The sequence below is a fragment of the Cyprinodon variegatus genome, unplaced genomic scaffold, assembly GCF_000732505.1.
Source record: "Cyprinodon variegatus isolate N-32 unplaced genomic scaffold, C_variegatus-1.0 Scaffold408, whole genome shotgun sequence".
NCBI lineage: Eukaryota > Metazoa > Chordata > Actinopteri > Cyprinodontiformes > Cyprinodontidae > Cyprinodon > Cyprinodon variegatus.
The window spans coordinates 486,582-508,328 of NW_015150861.1; the positions used below are offsets into that span (position 1 = coordinate 486,582).

A 21,747-nucleotide genomic window follows, 5' to 3' on the forward strand; every position below is an offset into this window, starting at 1 on the left:
ATGGGTGGATGGATGGTACGATGGAGGGATGGTAGAATGGATGGATCGATCGATGGATAGAGGGATGGGTGGATGGATGGTACGATGGAGGGATGGTAGAATGGATGGATCGATCGATGGATAGAGGGATGGGTGGATGGATGGTACGATGGATGGATAGAAGGATGGATGGATAGAAGGGTGGATGGATGGATGGTACGATGGATGGATGGATGGATAGAGGGATGGATGGATGGATGGATAGAGGGATGGATGGATGGATGGATGGATGGATAGAAGGATGGATGGTACGATGGAGGGAAGGTAGAATGGATGGATGGATGGATGGATAGAAGGATGGATGTATAGAAGGATGGATGGATGGTAGGATGGATAGATGGATAGAGGGATGGGTGGATGGATGGTACGATGGAGGGATGGTAGAATGGATAGATGGATGGATGGATGGATGGATGGATGGATGGATGGATGGATGGTAGGATGGATAGATGTATAGAGGGATGGGTGGATGGATGGTACGATGGAGGGATGGTAGAATGGATAGATGGATGGTAGGATGGATGGATGGTTGGAAGGATGGATGGATAGAGGGATGGGTGGATGGATGGATGGTAGGATGGATGGTTGGAAGGATGGGTGGATAGAGGGATGTATGAATAGATGAGGGATAGAGGAAAGGATGATAGAGTGACGGATGGAGGGATTGATTGATGGATGTTTTTTTTCCGTTGGACAGTAATTTATTGAGGTCAGGGTTAACTTGGGTCCTGTGCTAAGATTTTCCACCCGAGCTATGGATGTCTGTAGCTCTTCAAAGTCACCAAGGTCCTTTTTGCTATTTCTCTAATACGTGTTCTCCAAGTTCTGCCTGTCAGTCTACATGGACTGATAGGCATGATCAGTGAATCAAGTGAATTAATAAAACTAACCAAACATTACTTATCCCTCAGTCTACAACTCTTCCTCAACTGTTTCTATAAAAGCATTCTCATCTTGAAAAGAGATGAGAAAGTTAATTTGGGTCAGAAGTGAATATCAGAGCTTTTGACATGAAGATGAATGACAGCCTGATGTAAATGGCTGCAACTCTTTGGTGAGCTGGAAAGGACAACTTGGACGGTTTGGTCTTAGCCTAAAAGCCCTACTGTCAACTTTTTCCTCAATGTCTGCTGACCAGTGGGACAAGATGACATATGGCTGACAGAGAAGTGATGGAAGGAGGGAAGAGGTGAAACCTGGAGAGGGGTAAGATGACATTTAAGTGACTTTGTAAAGGTCTGAGTGCTGATGGAGAGCTGGATGGGAGGATGTGAGGAAAGAGCTGTAAGGTTATAATCTGATTCCTGCGTCACCTCAGCAGAATATGATCGGCTGTCATTTCCTCAGCTGTTTTTTCTTCACTTCCTCCTATATGTGCATCAGCTGAGTAAAAGAGCATCCACTGCGCAGCACTGCAGCAGTCTGTCTTTCATCACCCGCCTTTCGCTCCCTTCCTTAATCTCTCCTCCAGGAGCGGATGGGGTGGTAATTAGAGAGCTGGTGTATGCACACACATATTCAAATGCATCCAGTAATAGAAAGCCTCTCATGCAAACACATAAACATCCAGTCCTGCTGTGGGATAGAGGAGGAGCAGAAGAGAATATTAAAGGAGGAAGAATCAATAGCTTCATTTCCTGGTGCTGACAGAGGCCGAGCTTGGCCTGCACCCATAATCCTTAGAGTGTATGAGTGTTTACGCGAGAGAGTCGGTAAAAAAGATAAAGCTAGGCAGGTTATTCTTGGCCTGGGGCAGAATTGAGGTGGAGGGAGAAATGTAAAAACACTTCCCTTCCTTCCCCTTGTAAACACAGAGTCTGACCCACGGAAACAGCCAGAGAATGCACAAAATAAGGACATCATAGACTGCTATTGTAATGCTTCCACCTTCAGTCTATTTTGCATGCCCTCCTGGAGGAACCAAAGCCTTTACTAAGGAAAGAACATGTGGTGAGAAGACCAGAGGAAAGAGTTTCTAGAGAACAACAGTACTGCAGCATGATTATAGAGTTTCACCTCTCTCCTTCACCCTAAAGTTTCTCTAGCATTGCTTCCAGTGTCCAGGAAGAAGCTCGAAGTAATCATTTATTACACACCTTTACTTTAAAGCAACACTAAGCAACCTTTCAACCTTCATAAAATAATTTCATAACTTGATGATGATATGTCAACATACGTACATCTAGCTGAATGACACCTCTGTCATGGCTCAGGGGGGGCTGTATAATTTTAACTGGCACTAAACATCTTTGAGGAGAGTGGCAGCAAGCCTGCCACACAAAACAACACACAAAATGTGCAGACTGCTTTACTGCAAACGTCACTTTCCCCTTTCCCCATTCATTAAAAGATAGAAGTCGATGCAACTAAGTTTCCCTCAGAGACTGATTTGTGCAAACTGTGCATGGTTCATTTTCAGGCAATGCGGCACCTTCCTGCTGGGATCTACATGCATGTTTTCTGTGAAATAACAAACATAACATTATATTTATCTGTTTAAAGGCTCTAGACATCAGTTGTTGATGATTTGGGTGAGGTGGGGAGGGGGAGTGGGTAGCGGCAGCGGTGGTAGAGGAATACAGCACAAAAGCAAAGTTAAACGTTTATTTTCAATGTTGTTATATGACATTATTCACCACAGTCAGAATCATTACCTCACTGCTATTCATTTTTTACACACAGCCTCTGGGAGCAGAAATGCAGTTCAATCCAACTGCAGACGACTGGGAGAAAAGGATTTTACCACACTATGAGCTGTTTGCTGTCTTTGTTAAGGCAAAACAATACAGCTTTTTTCTATTGGTAAAGCTAAAATTGACCAAAACTGAATGTCCTTTGGAACTGCTGTAATAGATCACTAAATTTGATCATCTGATTACTCTTATCTGTTAGGTTTATTCTTTATACATCATGTGCGTTGTTATTTTGTTAGCCAGATTAGACAGAGTAGAAGGCTTTCCCTTACATGCAGGATGTCACTGTGTGTACAGAGGTCATCTAATCAGGACAGCCTTTGTGTCTTTAAAAATACACAGGATATGGGCACATCTTGGAGCCGGACTGATAAAGAAGAGCTATGTGTAATCCTGGGGTAAAGAGGCAAGATGCATGAATTTCAAGGCATGGATGGCGTGTCAGTTTCTGATACGGACAGCAAAGCATCCACCTGATGCAACACATAGACTAATGAGGTACAGTATAAGAAGGAGGAGATGACCTTGTTCGGGACTCAATCTTTGCTCAATCGTTTTTGAGCCCACAGCTGTGCCAACCCTAAGCAATTTCTCTGTCCTGTAACGACCAGACCTGGAATAAACGTTACTTTTTAACTCCTGTTTTATAGTCCTTTTTTATATGGTTTTACCCAGTTTGAGTTAAGACTAGTAAATAACTTGCTCCCAGGTAAAGAACAGGTAGGGAAGTTGCGAGGCATAGCCGCTATCAGGGGGACCTAACTTCCATATTTAACAATTGGTGTTTCCGCCCGTGAGCTGGAAGCACAACAACAGAGCCACCGACGTAAAAAAACTCCACAGCCTGCGGCCGCAACAACTAAAAGGTGAGGAGATTCCTTATTACAAAATATCGCCAGTGTTTTTAATGTTAAAACACTTTGGCTGTGCTGTGATTTTCTGAAGTGAGCTGAAGTTTTTTTATACATCTGAGGACAGAGAAATTGCTCAGAGTGATTTTGTTTTTTGTGTTTTTTTCTTGCGAACGTGTACACCAGAAAATAAGAAAAAGAATTTAAAAAGTAAGTCGTGCGTTCTGCTGTGGGTAGTGGTTGAAAGTCCGATTGAAGGTCCTGCGGAGATGCCTTCAAAAATTAGAGTGCTCACTAGGATAAGTTGGTTGGAGAGCCCAACGGTTTCTGCATGCAGAAAGGGACGGTGATTTTATTCCCAGTCTGCCCGCAGACACGAAAGATGCATTTCCGAAAACAGACTTACGCAGGGTGCCAGCCGATATAGAGGATTTAAGAATTTTGCCTGCTTTCTCTCCTAAAGAGGAACAAAAAAGCGGTGGCTAACTTCCATATTTAACATATCTATTACTTTTATTTTATTGGTTGGATGAAATATGCTAATTTTGTGAGATAGGAAATTTGGGTTTTCATGAGCTGTATGCTAAAATCATCCGTCTTAAGACAATAAAAGACCTGAAATTTTTCAGGTAGTGTGGAATGAATCTAAAATATATGAATGTTCAAGTTTTATCATTACATAATGGAAAATGATTAACTTTATCACAATTTGCTAATATTTTGAGAAGGACCTGTATATATATCTCCAAAATTCACATTTACATACTTGTACATCGGCAATGAGATTACTGCGCGACCCCCAATCATCAGAGCCACAGACCACCCCCCCCCCCAGTCACAACTTGCACCCCACAGAGACACTGTACTCTCCTCCTCATCATGGCACATGTTGACAAACATCAGTTTGAGCCTTTTTTAAACAGATCCATGCTTGGAAATTGCTGCAGCTCTTTCTGGAGCTTTTTGGAGATCTTCATTCCACTGACTGAAATGTCCATTCTCTTCATGTTGGTTCGAATCCTCAAGGTTCTGTGGTTAAGGTTTCCCTGTAGTCATAGCCCCCACTTTATAAGAAACCAGTGTTTGAATATTTTCTGGTAGTTGTTTATTTACAGCTTTATACATAAACCTAGCTGTTTGAAATTCTAACAGATCTGGGAGTTTGAGGAGGCAGGACTCTATAAATAGTATATTAGTAGGCAGTGTTGGGCACGTTACTTTGAAAAAGTAATTAGTTATAGTTACTAGTTACTNGACTAATGAGGTACAGTATAAGAAGGAGGAGATGACCTTGTTCGGGACTCAATCTTTGCTCAATCGTTTTTGAGCCCACAGCTGTGCCAACCCTAAGCAATTTCTCTGTCCTGTAACGACCAGACCTGGAATAAACGTTACTTTTTAACTCCTGTTTTATAGTCCTTTTTTATATGGTTTTACCCAGTTTGAGTTAAGACTAGTAAATAACTTGCTCCCAGGTAAAGAACAGGTAGGGAAGTTTCGAGGCGCAGCCGTTATCAGGGGGACCTAACTTCCATTTTAACAATTGGTGTTTCCGCCCGTGAGCTGGAAGCACAACAACAGAGCCACCGACGGAAAAAACTCCACAGCCTGCGGCCGCAACAACTAAAAGGTGAGGAGATTCCTTATTACAAAATATCTCCAGTGTTTTTAATGTTAAAACACTGCTGTGATTTTCTGAAGTGCGCTGAAGTTTTTTTATACATCGGAGGACAGAGAAATTGCTCAGAGTGATTTAGTTTTTTGTGTTTTTTTCTTGCGAACATGTACACCAGAAAATAAGAAAAATAATTAAAAAAGTAAGTTGTGCGTTCTGCTGTGGGTTGAAAGTCCGATTGAAGGTCCTTCAAAAATTAGACTGCTCACTAGGATAAGTTGGTTGGAGAGCCCAACGGTTTCTGCATGCAGAAAGGGACGGTGATTTTATTCCCAGTCTGCCCGCAGACATGAAAGATGCATTTCCGAAAACAGACGTATGCAGGGTGCCAGCCGATATAGAGGATTTAAGAATTTTGCCTGCTTCCTCTCCTAAAGAGGAACAAAAAAGCGGTGGCTAACTTCCATATTTAACATATCTATTACGTTTATTTTATTGGTCGGATGAAATATGCTAATTTTGTGAGATAGGAAATTTGGGTTTTCATGAGCTGCATGCTAAAATCATCCGTCTTAAGACAATAAAAGACCTGAAACTTTTCAGGTAGTGTGCAATGAATCTAAAATATATGAATGTTAAAGTTTTATCATTACATAATGGAAAATGATTAACTTTATCACAATATGCTAATATTTTGAGAAGGACCTGTATATATATATATACAAAATTCACATTTACATACTTGTACATCGGCAATGAGATTACTGCGCGACCCCCAATCATCAGAGCCACAGACCACCCCCCCTGTCCCACCTAATGTAGGCTTGAGTTCATTATCTGACGCATGTACACGCCAGGAACCTGGAAACTTAAAAAATGCTGAATTACAAAAAACATTTAAAAAACAAACATGTTTCATTGATATATATATAAAAATGAATATTAGGAACCATATTTTTCAAACATTATACTGGAAAGTAAAATTTGTTTCTGGGCAAATGAAATGTGAAAGTCCTTAACGTCAACCCCTGATAAGTGAGGAATAAAGAATATTGCAGCATAATTTAGGAAATGTTTAGCTTTTCTGAGAATGGCAATAATTCTGGATATTTGAGTTTGAATATCTTTGTATGAGGTCTCCAGAAAATCTTATTGCCTTTCATTACTCCCAAGAACATCATTTCGTTAACTCTCTCTACTGTCACATTATCTATCAGGATAATTAAATTTGTTTGACTTTCACAGTTTCCAAACGACATAAACTTGGTTTTATCCAAATTTAGTGATAGTTTGGTAATATCAAACCATATCTTAAGTCGACATAACTGAAGGTTGATATCAGCCATAAGCTGATCTAAATTATCACCGATACAAAAGATGTTACCATCGTTTGCTATTGCTTTAGATTTTTGAGATCTAAATCCATACTGACTTCCGCAAAGAATTGTATTTTTATTATTGAATGTATCCAATCTATTCACAAAAAAAAACTCCAAAATTTTGGAAAATTGTGAGAGTAGAGAAACAGGCCTATAATTTGTGAAATGGTGTCCGTCCCCAGATTTAGAAAGTCAAATAACTTTGGCAGTTTTCATCTTTTCTGGAAATTTACCCAACTGAAACGACAGTTTGCAGATGTAAGTCAGAGGCTGAATAATATCTTCATAAATAATATCAAAGCAATCACAGCAAAGTCACCTCACCTCATTACATTAAATGAAAAGACAAAAAATATAACTTCCCCTCACAACACAAAAGAAAAAAAAATACAAAAAGCAGCTCAGCAAAGCCACAGCCACAGCTCAAGCCCAGACCTGCCATAACAGCAGAGTATAAGACGAACAACACTGCCACAAAAAAAACAAAAGAAGAAGAAGAGAAAGTCACCACAGAAGCTTTCAATTTGGAAAAACTTCACAGAGATTAAGTTATGGGTATGAAACTTCAATCCAGAATCACTTAATCTGGAATGCATAATTGTTTTTTAGGGAAATACATACTGTTTTTAATTAAAATCTCTCCTTAAAACTTCCACCTGATGTTTTCTGCTCTGTTCAGACAGTCAATGCTTTTCACAGTTACTGGGAAGCTTCCAGACATGTATGTGGAGCAGGTCGACGAAGAGCCGCAGGTCTTTTGCTGTAAATGTCTTTGGAAGGATAAAGGTTAACGAAGGTCTGCGCTCTGCTGTCAGAGACTTGACTGCATACAGATTTGATCAAAGTCTGGGAGTGTCTAAATCAGAGCTGCTTTACTTTGATGAAGGAAGTGACTGGATCCTTTTATTTCTGCTGTGGAGCGTAGCTTTTGGTCCACATTAAAACCAATGAAATGTTTATGCCTGGCTGCCTGCTTTTCATCATAACACACTGGGTGCTTTCATACGCCTGTTTATGGATTCCGTGAATGACACACAGGACCCTCCTGAGGGCTTTACAGCTCTACACTTGTTTTCTGTGTGTTTGCAAAGAAAATGTGCTTTTGGTGCAGGAAGCCCAGTGTGAGACATATTTTTAGGTTTGAAGAGTCCGAGTCCAGTTTGCTCCAGTGCTCATGTATCAGGCAGAGCATCAAGCTGACTTTCTCGCAGGCAAATTTCTGGCTTTATTCTCTTTTGTGATTTGAATCAATGAAACATGTTCATCTACAGAGAGCAAGAGGAGGGAAACAGAAGTCAAACTGCAGACTTTCACTGGTGGTAATTATAATGGCCTCTCTTTTTCTTGGCTGTCTACAGATCAGCACAGCGTAGATCTTAACTATGGATTCAATACAATTTATTTTTCCACCAGAAGACTCCAGGAATCAGTTTTATAATAAGCTCTCCTAAATATATGAGCAAATTATTCAGACAGGACATTGGACACAGAGAAAAACAATACCAGCGTTTGTAAATCTACAACCATATGGAGCCCCAGGTAAATATCACAATCATCACATTGATTGTTAAAACCCTTAAATAAAGCAGTTATTTAGTCTGTTCTCAGTTTTCTCAGTTCATTGTTAAATTCTCTAAAATCACGGTGCTGCTCCTGAGCTCCCATCTGAAATTTGGTTCTTCTCAAATAACCTCCCTGACAAATAAAATCAGCAGAAAACACCAGAACCAAGAAGCTTAAATACTGAAGAGCAAAACAGAAACCAGGTGAATCGGAACAACTTAAGAGGCACATAGAGCATGGAGCAGACTAAAGAGAAAACCCCAAAATATACAAGAGCAGAATACACGAAATAATAAAAAAAAAAGATATAAACAAAGCAATCAACTAATATGGAAAGACTCTAAACAACTTTATCTTTTGAACAGTCCTAACCATCTTTGTCTCTGTCAGAGATACCAACACAACTTTGTTTTAGGGACGCCTTGGGTCTTTTCCAGCTCCACTGGAGGGTGTAAACATCGAGCTCAAGGCAACAACGGCAGCTGGTAGAGAAGCAGAGGAGAATTCTGCTGATTCACTTCAGAAACTTTCCTCACTCCAGAAATCACAGCCCTGACCTTTAAAGCAGGAGGAGGCTTCACCTCTTTGCCTTCAAGCTCCCACAGAGCAGGCAACACAGAAAACACAACAAAATACATCTAATAAAAATCCTCTCTATTAAAGCAAAGCATACAAAACACAGAACTAATAAACATAGATTATTCATCTACGCAACAGTAAATAAAAGATACATATATATCTTTAAAATGAAGACTGGATAATGAAAGTCCGATTAAATCTACTCTATCTTGTGGTTGACAAATACATTTTTATTGAGTTAGAGTGTGATTTGTCTAAAAAACCCCACATTTTAGAGGTTATTACTATCCTCTCAACTACATCAGAGTTTCAAAAGGAGCAAATGTCCTGCCAGGTGTCTTCTAAAGCCAGCCTCACCTGGGGGGTGTGATATAGCCTGGCAGACAGTGTCTGGGACCAGCTGAAAGCCCCCATCAAGCTACGCGATGTGTTCTCATATCTGACTTTTATTGTGACGGGGTTTTGCAAAACAAGCAGAGGCTACACAGATCACTGTACATGTAAATTTTTTAATTACACTCAGTAACAGATTTTTTTACGCCCATGTCACATTGCAGGTGAAGATCCAGGTCATAGTCATTCTAAAATAATAAAAGATCCATTGGACTTTGCTTCCAAGTTTGAAGTTGGTTCACTTCTCATCCAGGAAGCGTTTTGAATTCAAAACATCACATTACTTTAATTCAATTCATTTATGTAGCACCAATTCACAACACATGTTATCTAAATAGACTTTACAGAGATATTCAACAAGATCATCCGACGGTATAAGAGGCATTACACAATAGGAAACTAAATACTTTCAAATCACCTACATGAACTGTGAGTCTGTCTGCCATAAAATTCCCTCCATTTTAGCGTTGCGTCTCACCCTCGCTGTGTAAACCACATACTACTTTCTGCACAACTATAAATCAAATACTGCAGCAACAACCTTCTGAAAGTGCTACTTAATCCGAAGCTTTACATCCATCAGCATTCAGGATGCTTGAACCGATCGCTCCAGGTATTGTTAGTGGTTAAGTCAGTTGCTCATTGTTCGACCTGCTGGGGTCCTGGTGGATTACTATAATTTGGTCAATTGAATCGCACTGACCCTGACCCTGACCCTGCAGTACTCCAGGAATTCCCCACTCTTGATTCTAACTTTCAGTGAGAGAAAGACATTTTTAGTAAGATAGGAATATGTGACAGCTTTGCTTGTTTCTGTTGTGGTCTTCTAGGATCTAGTGACCTGGATGCATCAATAAAACCAGTTAGTTGGCTGAGAGGTGATGGGACCATTTAGTTGCTGTTCTCGAGAGAAGCAGGTTTCTTCCTGTTCTCTAATGTGACCATGCAGTTTATGTTTATGATGCATCTGCTTGATCTCCTGCAGTTAAAAGTTTTGATTCTAGCGGAGAAGTCTCCCAAAGGTCTCTTGACAATCCTTCTTGGATTCAAGTTTTTCGTGCTCAGTTCCAAGAATAAAATAAAAACAAATAGAAATAAAATTAAGAATCTCTTGCAAATTGAGTTAATTGTGGTTGATATTAGGGGTACTGAAAGTTCAATGAGCAGTAACATTTGAACTTTAATGCTTTTTCAATTTAATTAAGTTTATTTACAGTGCCATTTCACAACATGTCATCTCAAGGCCCTTTACAATTCAACCAGATCATACAGTCAAATTTTCTATCTAAGGAAAACCAGTTGATTGCATCAACTCATTGACTCCAAGGCAATCCCTCACACTAAGCATGCCTGTAGCAACAGTGGAGAGGAAAAACTCCCTTTTAACAGGAAGAAAACTCCAGCAGAGGCAGGCTCAGGGTGAGCGGCCATCTGCTGAGGCCGACTGGGGTTCAAGTTCATTCATCATTATTATTGTTCTGAAAGAATTTATAAAATTCAGTTGAAGCTAGTTACAAAATGTGAGAACTGTCTGGAACTAATACTGTAGGAAGGGTCTTTGGATTCAGGCCATTTAGGATCTGAAAGTTTTAGGAAGCTGGGATAAATAGTAAGTCTGGAGGAGGAATCCACCCGTACCTGCTTTTCAAGGTCAAAAGCCATGACTACCTGTGTACCAGACTGTGGGAGGGGATAAAATCTTCCAGACTAGTTTTTGGTAGAGTTTGGGTCCCCAGCAGCCTCCTGGGAAGGCCAGAACTTTATACATAGACAAGGTTTAAGATTGTGGAAGAATCTGTGCCATTAAACACATACAGTCTCCAATAAGTAATGGATTACATTATCAAATCGTAAAACTATGCCAACGTTAAGGTTAACGGAGCTGTTTTTCTGACCCCTCCATCTGCCCATCTACAATAATCTATTTCAGCTCCCTGAGAGGCCGCTCTCAATCTGAGGTTTGCAAAGTGGTCACTGGCGTTCCATCGGTCTGTGGTTAAAATGTGAAAAATGGCCTCTGGACATGTTTCAAACTGTCATCTGTAAGCCCTGAAAATGCTCCGTAATAGCACTCCATTATGCATTTTGAGTATTGTTGCTTGGTGACAGAAGTGCCTAAATGGCTGGTGAGACCATCCATTGGTCACTCAGAACCGTGGGCTGACAGTTCTGCACTCGAGCCTCAAAGTCCTCTGAAAACCACAGCTGGTGATTGGAAGGAAATCATCAAGCTGCTGGAGGATGAGGAACAACTCTCTTTTATTTAAAAAGTCCCATTTGAAATATATCATAGTGTTTTATAAACTTGTCTCATTCTCATGTTGATAGGAATATTGTGTAATATAACCACTCAGATGAATCTTTAATAAAAGCATTCCATAAGAGATGCAGCAATAACAGTTTTGTCTGAACAATTTGATTTATAAAAAGAGAATTACCGCTTCACATTCATCTTAATGTTCTCTCACCACTTTCACTAAAGCTGATTTTATTTCCTTTATCTCCATTATTTCCAGCTCTGCAGCCCTGTTCGTTCTCTCAGCAGCAGCTCGCTGGGTTTTTAAAACCTTCTCATCTGCACCATGTTTTCACTGCTCTGCAGGATTCCCCAGCATACCAGTTCTCTTTGCCCCAGCTGGAATAATACCAGCCTCCAGCAGTGGACCGGAACTCAGGGAGGATTTGGGCACAATAAACAGATTAAGCTATTATTGTAAAATAGTTGTGTAAATTGTCATTTTAACAGAGGGTGTGCAGGGTCCTGTCGTGTTATAGACTGGTGACATATAGAAGATTTCGTTCACCACTGGAGATAGAAACCAGTTTTCCACTAACAGACCCTGGAAGGATAGATGGGTTTGGATGCTCTCTTAAACCAACCATTATCTCACTGCACAAACACCCAGGTTTAATCCGACTCTTTGATTTTCATACAAGAGATTCTCCTGCATATTTATCCCGTACCTGACATGATTCTCTCTCTTAAACATTTGCATTCTTCAGAGTCACCTCTTACACACGTTTAACATCCTTGTGCAACTCATCTTTATTCCACCTGAGTGGCCTCTACCAACCCTTTTCCTTAACGCTGTTGAATCTTCAGCCTGGTTTTTAGTTGTAGGACCACTCACAGAGCTTTTACTCTGACGCCAAGCTGCACTTATATGTTCACATTGATCCTCGGGTCAGAAATCAAGTTGAACAAAGGAACATGAAGGTGTGGCAGGAAGAAGGTGTTATCAAAAATAGAACTTTCTGATTACATGAGAGCAGCTCTTTCCAAAGTGCCACCCAGACAACAGCTGTTCTCAGAAACATTTACTCACTGCTGTTAGAACGGTTGTCCATAAAATACCCATCTGGACAGATTTGGATCGCTGCCGTAATGAAACACACACATCCTGATACACACTGTTAAACAGTTTGTCTCTATGGCTGGAATCAGCACTCAGCAGTTGTTGGTGCAGTGACCCGCACGCCTCCAATATGGCCGCCATATGTAATACTTTTGTTGCTGCTTGTGCCCAAGGCCAGGCAGAGATAGATTCTTAGGAGCAACATTCAGAGTGCATCTGCTTATCCTGTATAAACTCAAAAACACATAGATGTACATTTGAGGTAAATACATTTTTTTTTTTTTTTAAGATTATGGTCCAAATCCCAAACCAGCCCCTAAACACTAACCCTGAGCACTAACCCTCAGTTTGCGCATTCCCACGGAAGGTCCGCCACATTAACCCTAACCATGTAGAGGGTTGGATGAGTTGACCGTCCAGGAATTTTTAAAAAAAGGGGCAATTGTTATATGTTATGTCAAGGTGCGCCAGAAAGCTGCAGCCATGAACATGGGGTGTCACTGTGTTGCGATAGCAACGACTGCTTTGCTTTTCTGTTGGAGGAAAGAGGCTGTCCCATACATGTTTATACCCCCCACCTTCAATCAAGGTGCATTCCACAGCTGCAAGCATGACTCCATTGAGAGTGACACTTGATAGTTAAGGGTTCTTGCTTAGGGGACGGTTTGGGATTCAGCCTAAAAGTCAGATTTTTAAAGATTCTAGCTAAGGAGAGCTAAACTGCAAGTGAAAAGATTTTTTTTTTTTTGTTAGTTAGTTAAAATCTTGAAGTAAAGGAAATGTGCTTCAGTTCCTTGTGGGTTTAGTTAAAATGATTTAAGTACAGGAACCTGGAGAGTGTTCTGACATTTAACACAACAACAACAACAGCAAAAAATAATTTAAATTATTTAATTTGAAACTAAAAAGAGTATTTATGTGTACAATTCTCGAGGATAACTTAAAAAAATCAATTGTGAATAAGCAGGAAATGTAAGCATATTCCTTTTAGCAATGGTAAATCTATCTGTGTATCTATCTTGGTTAGTTTGCTTGGTGAAATATTGCATGAACAAGATGCAGTATTATAGTAGATGCTGCATTATAAACCAAAACTGAAACAGAGCCTCAAGCTGCTTTAGTCTTATCCTTATCAGGGCTTCTGACTCTGGTTCATTCTGATTGAATCCAGATCGAAGGCTTCAAAAGAAGAGATCTTCAAAGCCTTAGTTTTTTCTGCACAACTTCTAGTAAGTCGCCTACACAGTTTTAACACGTTGCCAGGCTCACCTGTATATCAGGATATCATCGGTGGAGCTGTTATACTGGATCTGGTACATGCGAACCCCTGGTATGTGGTTCTGAGGCGGCCACCTGATAATGGCAGAGCTGGAGGTAACGTCCGAAACGCTGACCCTCTGCTGGTCGGACCTGGGCTGGCCTCCGCTGACGTTAGATTTTATGGATGTTGGGATGTCTGAGGGCCCTGGGTCAGGGTCCAGTTTGGGGTCAAAGTGTGGAGAAGGGTTGACAACTAATTCAACGGGAGCAGTGGCCTCACCGGCAGCATTTGATGCTATGCAGGTAAACTTTCCAGAATCCTTAAGGAAAGAAGAAAAAAAGAAACACGACATATTAAGGGCCAAACATACAGCAACCCAGGATGAGAAGCAGGTTATGCATCATTTGCCCTATATAGGGTTTCTGCATCTGATGCAAAAATCATCTAATGCCCAATCTTGAATCAGCATTTATTCACTGTTCTGCACAAACCTGGTAATGAGCCTTTCACCTGATTTAGGTGGTTTGGAAAGGGACTGGATGTAAAAACTTAAAAAATGGAAATACTTAACCATCCTTTAAGAAGTAATGTCTACTATAACCAGTCTTGCAGATGGCTTCGCAGTTCTAAGTTCAGTCAGATAGGTCGATAAACGCTGAGGTATTTATCTACCTTCACCACATCCACTTCCTCTCTCATAATGCTATAATTCATCGAGTTGTTCCTGTTCTTTTTTTACTTTGTCCATTTTCAGGATCAGACACTTGGTTCCACACCATGCCGTGAAGTGATTTACTGGTTCCTTGTACTCAGTGTCTTGTCCATCTTTGATAACTACAAAGTCATCTGAGGATTTCTGCAGTTACCAGGAGTCTTTTTTATTCTGGGAGTTGGAGGTGTGCAGAGTAAGCAGCAGCTTCCAGTTTATGGCTCAAGAAGCTCAGGGTACAATTATTAAAGGTTTCCTCTTCTGTTGGCGTTGCTCAACAAAAGTATGTTTTAAGATAATTTGAGGTGAGAATATCATACTTTTTAGCTTCAGTATATGAGACTGTGACTGTGGCAACCAGTGGAGCTCCAGGGCTATGCAACCGGGGCTAACATTCTCATGGTTTTGGTTTTGTTTAAGTTTTATCTGAGTTTTCATTGGTCTTATTTCCATTCTTGTGTTCTAGGTATTAATGATTGTATTTGAGTTCTTAGATATTTATTGTTGGCCCTCATGTGTCAGTCTCCTTTCCCCTAGCTCCCTTCTTGCCTCTGTTCAAACTTGCTCCAAATCTGGTAATTAGCTTGGTCTTTGTTTCTCTCTCCGATTTATTCTCCTCCGGTTTAGTCACTCTTTGCTGGTTTGTCGTCATTACTTTGGTTTTTAGCATTTTTGTGGATTTATGTTTTTGGATTTTTGCTTATGTTACCCTTTTTATTATTAAACATTCAAGAAACCACCTCAAGCTTTTGTCTGCATTTGCGTCCTGTCAAACCACCCCCATTGTGATAAACGTTAGCCTGTCGGCAGCGGCATGGTGGTGTGTGAAGAACCGCTGGCGCTGATGTTGTTTTTCTTTTTTGAAAAAAACTTTAATTTGATTTGTTTTTATCTAAATCTTTAATTAGTATAGGGCTTGGTCGTCATGACGTAAGCACTTTGCGTCGCCACCATCTTGACGGCCTCTTTTACCACGGCTCAGACTTCTGCCTATGATTACGCATACTGTACTCCTTCTCAGCTGTGTTTTAATTTGATTAATTTCACCTTAACTTGATTTCAACCATGGTAAACCGTTGCTGTATTGTGGGCTGTAACAGCTCAACACATGATCGCCATGGGAAAATCATAGAAAATGGGTTAACTTTCCACCGCTTTCCTGCCTGGAGGCATAACCATGGAGACCCAGCGTCAGAGATAAATAGTCGTCGGCTAGCTTGGATCGCGGCTGTAAGACGACCGAACATAACTTTCCACAGTATCCCGATGTCATTGAGAGTGTGTTCCCTGCATTTTCATTCTGGTAAGTTAAAGATGCACAGTTTTATTTTATAGCCTACTTTGTTTCTTTCCTTCAAAGTTGGGATCTTTTACGGTAAAATAATAAAAACTGCAGCGGGAAAAGGCTCAAATACGTGAGAAACCCGGAGGGTTGGCAGTTAACGTTACTAACTACACCTTTGAAACACATAGCAGCTAGTTAAAAGTACATTACATGCGTGAGTGGTTGTTAGCACTAGCGGTTAGCAGTTACTAAACTAGCAGGTTCCAGAGCCCGTCTGATCACAGCTTACCTTTGTACGGATTACTGTGTTCCCACTGTTTGCTGGCTTTATGATCTGCAGCTCCTGAACCCATCCATTCACGAACTGCACATGAGACTCCAAGGACTTGTAGCTTCAGAACTGTTTTGAAGTATAGGCGCTCACTCATGGGTGCTCCACTCATTGTTTGGAACTTCATATGGATCCAAATTATTAATAATGCTGATTTTGTCCCGCTTCTCTATTTAATGTGTCCCGGTAAATTCCAGATCCTTTTCTGGATTTTAACATCTTTTTTCTCTCTACTTCTACGTCTCTTCTTTCAACAACAACGTTGTATCAGAGCTATGTTTACGTTAGCGTAGCCGTCAATATGCTCGCCACGTCCCACAATGCAACGCAGATCCCGAGCCCTATTCCCCCACTAAATGAAAAAAGTGAAAAATACATTATTATATAGAGACAACAGGGGTTGAAATGCTGGTCCAGATGAGCTGTGCATTTGGTGATGTCATGAGAAGGTTTCTGTTCCAATTGAACCAGATTTATTCTGCGAGCTCCCTCTCTCCCCAGGTCCATACTTCCCTTGTTCTTGTCAAGAATGTACTTGGTGAGAGCACGAGTCAATGTTGTGTTCTTGTGAATTGAGATACAGCCTTATGGCCTTATAGTTGTTGAGGGCTTATTGCTGAGTTTTTATTTTGGTACAAGGCAGGATGTGTTCCTAAACACTAGAACATTTTCCAGGGCTTTCTTCTGTCTTTTCAATCACCATGATTTTATCAGTCATCTTATGCTACGATTGAACCAAAAGCTGCGGGGGCAGCAGAAACAGCTAGTTTACATGCAAAGTCAATGGTTGACGCGCATCAAGGCGCAGCAAAAGGTCCTGCAGTGCGTTTTGAGCAGCAGGAGCAGAGCGTTTGATCAGCTGAAGTAGCTTGTCATGAGCTTCTGACCATCTTATATGCGGGACACGCTTCAAAAGCAGCAGCTACTCGAGTTTGAAAAATGTAAATTTTGCTGCTGGACATGCCACATTAACCAATCAGAGAAGCTGATCTGGGAGCTGGCATGGAGACAGACACAGCGCTGCTGATGCAGATCGCTATGATCACCTCTGTAAAACAGTTTAACGCTTAAATTAACTTAACCATATTTAACAATAATTTAATTAAAGATGATTGTCCCTGTGTTAAACAGGTTTAGCCAGTTTCTCTAAAGCTAAGGTACATTAAATGAAAGAATAACAGCCTAAAAACTGGGAAATTTGTATTATGAGGAAAAGTAGCACACTATTACTGGCTGGTTCTTTGTGTTCAAATCAGCAAAGGAAAAAGAAAATCTGCATAACAATTCAAAATAACATCATTAAAGCAATGCTTGATCCGCCTACCTTAACTGAGGCCTTCAGGATGTCAAGTGACCCGTTCTCATAGCAAACGGTTCTGGAAGTGTTTCCGATCAGCTTTCCGTCAGGGCTGACCCAGTGTGTGGATGGTTCTGGATCCCCAATGGACTTACAGCGGAGGCTGACTTCCTGACCCTCCATCACAAACATCTTAGAGGTGTGACGAGTGATCATGGGTGGCTCACAGACAAATTCTTCCTGCCAGGAGAAAAACAATGAAATCCTGTTTAGGAGGGAAATCTGCAGGATGCCCCATATAGAAGCTGAGGATAAAAATGTAACTTAGTATCACTGAATAAAATCAAACTTGGTTACTTCTTGGGCATACTGTTTCTGTTTGAGTCAGTCATGTATATTTTAACAAGAGCAAAACATGTTGATTTGTTAAGGTTTTATAAAACCATCTACAGATTCTGAAACCTCAATAAATTGAGCCCAAACCACGGTGAGGTACCAGCAGAAGTCCAGGAGGGTTTTGATAAATCGTGTTTCCAACTGAGCTGATAGCTGACCTGAAGACTGCAGTCAAAATAAATATCTTTAAAACATTCAGGTCTTTCTTTTCATCTACCTCCCAAGCGTTTCTGTTAAACTCAGGGCAGCCAGTGGAGGCTAGACCCCGGAGAGTCCACTCAGATGAGGAGCAGTAGGGGAGATAAATCACTGTTTCTTCTGAAAACCAAAAAACAGAAAGCAAATCAGCTATTTTAAACACCCTCACAGGGATTATTATGTTTTATTCTAAAGAAAACAGCCTTTTGTGATATCAGTTAAATCAAACCTCGGTGTGTGGAGGGCGGTAGTAGTGGGAGCTCCCATGACCTCGCAGAAGGAAGCTGCTTATTAAATTGTGAACATTAATGAGCGCCAACACTTCAATGACATAGAGGTCTCTGAAATAACCTCTTCAAGCTAATCCTCTTATTCTACCACGCCTCTCTGAGGAAGGTCTACATTTATTACCTCAAGTCAAGCAGAGGTTTTTAGAGCAGCACCCACTTTAAGATAAAAGCTGATAATCCCATGTTTATCCCAGAGAGCACCTCCATGTGAAGCAAAGCGCTCTATACCACCTTCTGATCTGCAAAGACCTGACACACTCAGTTCTCATAATTAAACCTGACTGGAGCTTGAAGAAGTCAAGAACCACAAACTTTTTCCAAAGCCTAAAAACATCCCTGTCAGAACAGCATGCTAGAAATCTCTCTCTGCAGAGGCTTATATCCATCTGTCTCATGGATCCAAGTTTTTGTAGGCACAGGCATCTTCTGCACAGGTTGTGCCATTATTTCAACAGCTCAGTGTTAGCAGAGTCAGTCTGATGAATAAATATTGTTTCAATCAGCATAGGGTTTGGTACTGACCAGCATTAAAACCTCTAAAAAATATCATCAATCAGTCAAGGAAAACATTCAAGATGGATTGAGGGTAGCGGCGACCTAGCGGTTAGGGCATTAAGCTTGGAATCCGGAGGTTTTGAGTTCAAGCCACAATACCACGGACTGACACTCTGGTTCCCTGAGCAAGACCCTAAAGATTGCTGAGATCTGCAATAGTTAATTTCATTGTTCTTTAATTGTGACAGTGTAATGACAGTTAAAAAGCAATGAAAAGCTGAGGCTGAAGCCAACCATGAATAGTAATGGATTTACAGGATGCCATTGTTATCTGAAAACTCAGTGAATGCTAGTCTGTGCTGCCATGATCAGCTTTCACTGGAGAATTCTGCAGCACAATAAAGGTTTTGTTGGAGAGATGATATGGCGTTCCTGAAATTGAAACAATGAGCTTGACTGATTAATGACTACTTTATCAGTTTTCCTTTCATTCCTCCTCTGCCTGCATCCTCTCCACTTCTCTTTGGTTAACAGATCTCAGCAATCTTTAGGTTTGAGCGTGTGTGCACGGTTATGAGTGTCACTTTATTGCCTTGCGAAGGACTTAAGAACTGTGCAGGGTGTCTCTCACCAAAAGACTGCTGGCAGTACATACAAGCTTCCCAATGACCCAGAAAGGAAAACAAGGCGTGGGTGTAGGATACTGTATGTCCCTACTAAAAGTTTGGACTGACCTACTTGTCCCCACCAATAATTTGACGTGAATAATGTATTTCATTTACAATGCAGCATTACAATACAGTCACTTCTTTTTCAAAAAACTAAATATTGTCTGCAATAAAACAGGCAAAAACTCATTTTTATTTTTCAGAACTGATTGCAGTTCTGTAAAGAAGCAGGAGAGTGTTGTGATTTGTGGAACTTGGAAAATGTAAGTAACCAATGTTAGCATCTCAAAATAATAGTTAAATTTGTAGTATAATACATGTGATCAACAAAAACCCTTTCTTCTTTTATAAAACTAAATATTCTTTGACAGACTGGAGTTCAGATTCTTAGCGACAACCGACATAAAAAGAAAATGTGAAGGTTTCGCTTTTGCCAGTATTTCTTTACTATTACTGTTTTCATTTTTGACAACCCAATGAGGTAGTTTAGGTATAAATAGCAGGAGTATTTTTTTTTATAGAGTAATACAACATGTAATATTTGGATGAAATAGAATGCACTGAATGAATGAATACACTAAAAGTAAACCAGGCCCAAGTTAATTTACATGTTTTGGATGCTGTTATCTACACTTCATATGTATTATGTAAGAAATGTGTTCGGAATGTTACAATAAAACACTTGAAATGGGCTAAACAGGGTAACTGCAGCCCAGTTGCACAACTTGTATATTAAGTTAATATTTTAAATGCTAAGTGTCAGTTCCTCTTATAGATCCCGCTTACATGTTAATACAATAAATCTATTTGCAGTCCCATGAATTTATTATTTTGCTTTGTTTTACAATACAAAGAATATCAGCATAACAGAAAAAAAAATAAGAGTGGATGTTACCTCTGTTTACCTCTGCAGAATTCTATATCTTAAAAAGAAAATACAGGATAAATCCACATACAAGAGACATTTTTAGGCTATATTTAGTTAAATAGTCATGTATTCACCGCCTGTCTTCGTTGCTGTTAAGTTCAAATGTAACCTCTTTTAAAGCAATTTGTATAAATCTATCAAAAAATGCAGTTTTCTCTTTAAGCAAAATGCGCCCTGATGCTCAATTCAAGCATTAAAAACAATTTTGGAGCATGCATATTGCATAGGACCAATGACATAAGACCAATGAAACTTAAGACCAATAGTGTCCCTATCAAAGTTGAGATCAAATCTACGCCCTTTAAAGAAGGTATAGACAAGTTTGACCAGCTTCAATGCCTCATGTGGCTCAAAACGTGCCAGCCAATGTTTTACTGGGCAACACATGGTCCACGGAACGAAATAAAAAGCCCCCCCCTACTTTTAAATGTACTCTTAGCCAAACCTAATGAGCATCAAATTTATCAAACATCAAACAAATTTTATAAAAACTATCAGACATTTCAAAGTAATGTTTTATGTTAAATGAAATCTAACTACTTAGATTCTAACTACTACAGCAGCTACACTGTGCTTTCAGTCCATCACGATTATCCCACTAAAATATGCAGTTCTTGTCCAGAGTACCAGGCCTCCTGCATACTGCTGTTTGTAGGAAGTGAAGTGTGTAGTGCAGCAATAATGATCAGCTCTCTGTTACTTCTACATAATCCATTCTTCCAGCTTTTTTTAACCATTGAAATTGAACTCCCTTGATATTTACTTATTTTTCACATGCAGAATGTCTGCAGAAGCAATGACAGCTTGCAGGTAGTGTTTGTCTCCGCCAAAAACTCCTGGATCAGATTTTCTGATTGGTTGATAATCCAGTGTCCTGCGGCAAAAGTTCAGTTTGCTGAACCCCAGCGGACGATCAGACGCCTGAACGCTGGTACGCCAGAACAGTTTAAAATGCGCCGCTCTCGCCGCTCAAACACCCAGCAGGACCCTCAACGCTCTCCTCCATAGACTTTACATGTAAACCTAACGCCTCCAGTGTGAACACAGTTTTAGAGCGCAGTTTAGTTTTTGGCTAGCAAAGCAGTGATTATCATATTTAATGTCTTTAACCCTAACCCTTCAGAATATTCCAAATATGGATCGTTGGCTAAAACACAAATCTATGTTATTATCAACAGAAGAACCAGCTTAAAAAACACAAATCAAAAGCGATACCGGACCCAGTGATGTTGGGGTTGATCCAGATACCGCTGACCCTTCATCAGTCAATATCACTTAGTGTTGGGAGCTGGAGTAGTACCATCTTTCTCCAGCAGAGTCCGCCGTGGATCCTCCTGAGCAGAGCCTCCTGCACAGCTGTTGCTCATTACCATCATCAGAGGATCCACTATATAAGCTGTCTTCAGACCTTGCCTCAACGC

The 21,747-nt window shown here is 40.4% G+C and overlaps 1 protein-coding gene across 3 annotated transcripts in view; it reads right to left on the reverse strand.

Annotated features, from left to right (window-relative positions):
• The window catches only part of LOC107093118 (leucine-rich repeat and fibronectin type III domain-containing protein 1-like protein), a 335,211-nt gene that overhangs the window by 64,461 nt on the left and 249,003 nt on the right, over window positions 1-21,747 (reverse strand). For all 3 annotated transcript variants that reach the window (XR_001481607.1, XR_001481608.1, XM_015387956.1), the window contains 2 exons: window positions 17,379-17,591; window positions 13,738-14,048 (listed from right to left, as the gene is read on the reverse strand). Coding sequence is in view for 1 of the 3 variants with exons in the window: in XM_015387956.1 (XP_015243442.1) it covers window positions 13,738-14,048; window positions 17,379-17,591 (524 nt within the window). In the remaining 2 variants the exon portion in view is untranslated. The remainder of the gene's footprint in view (window positions 1-13,737; window positions 14,049-17,378; window positions 17,592-21,747) is intronic.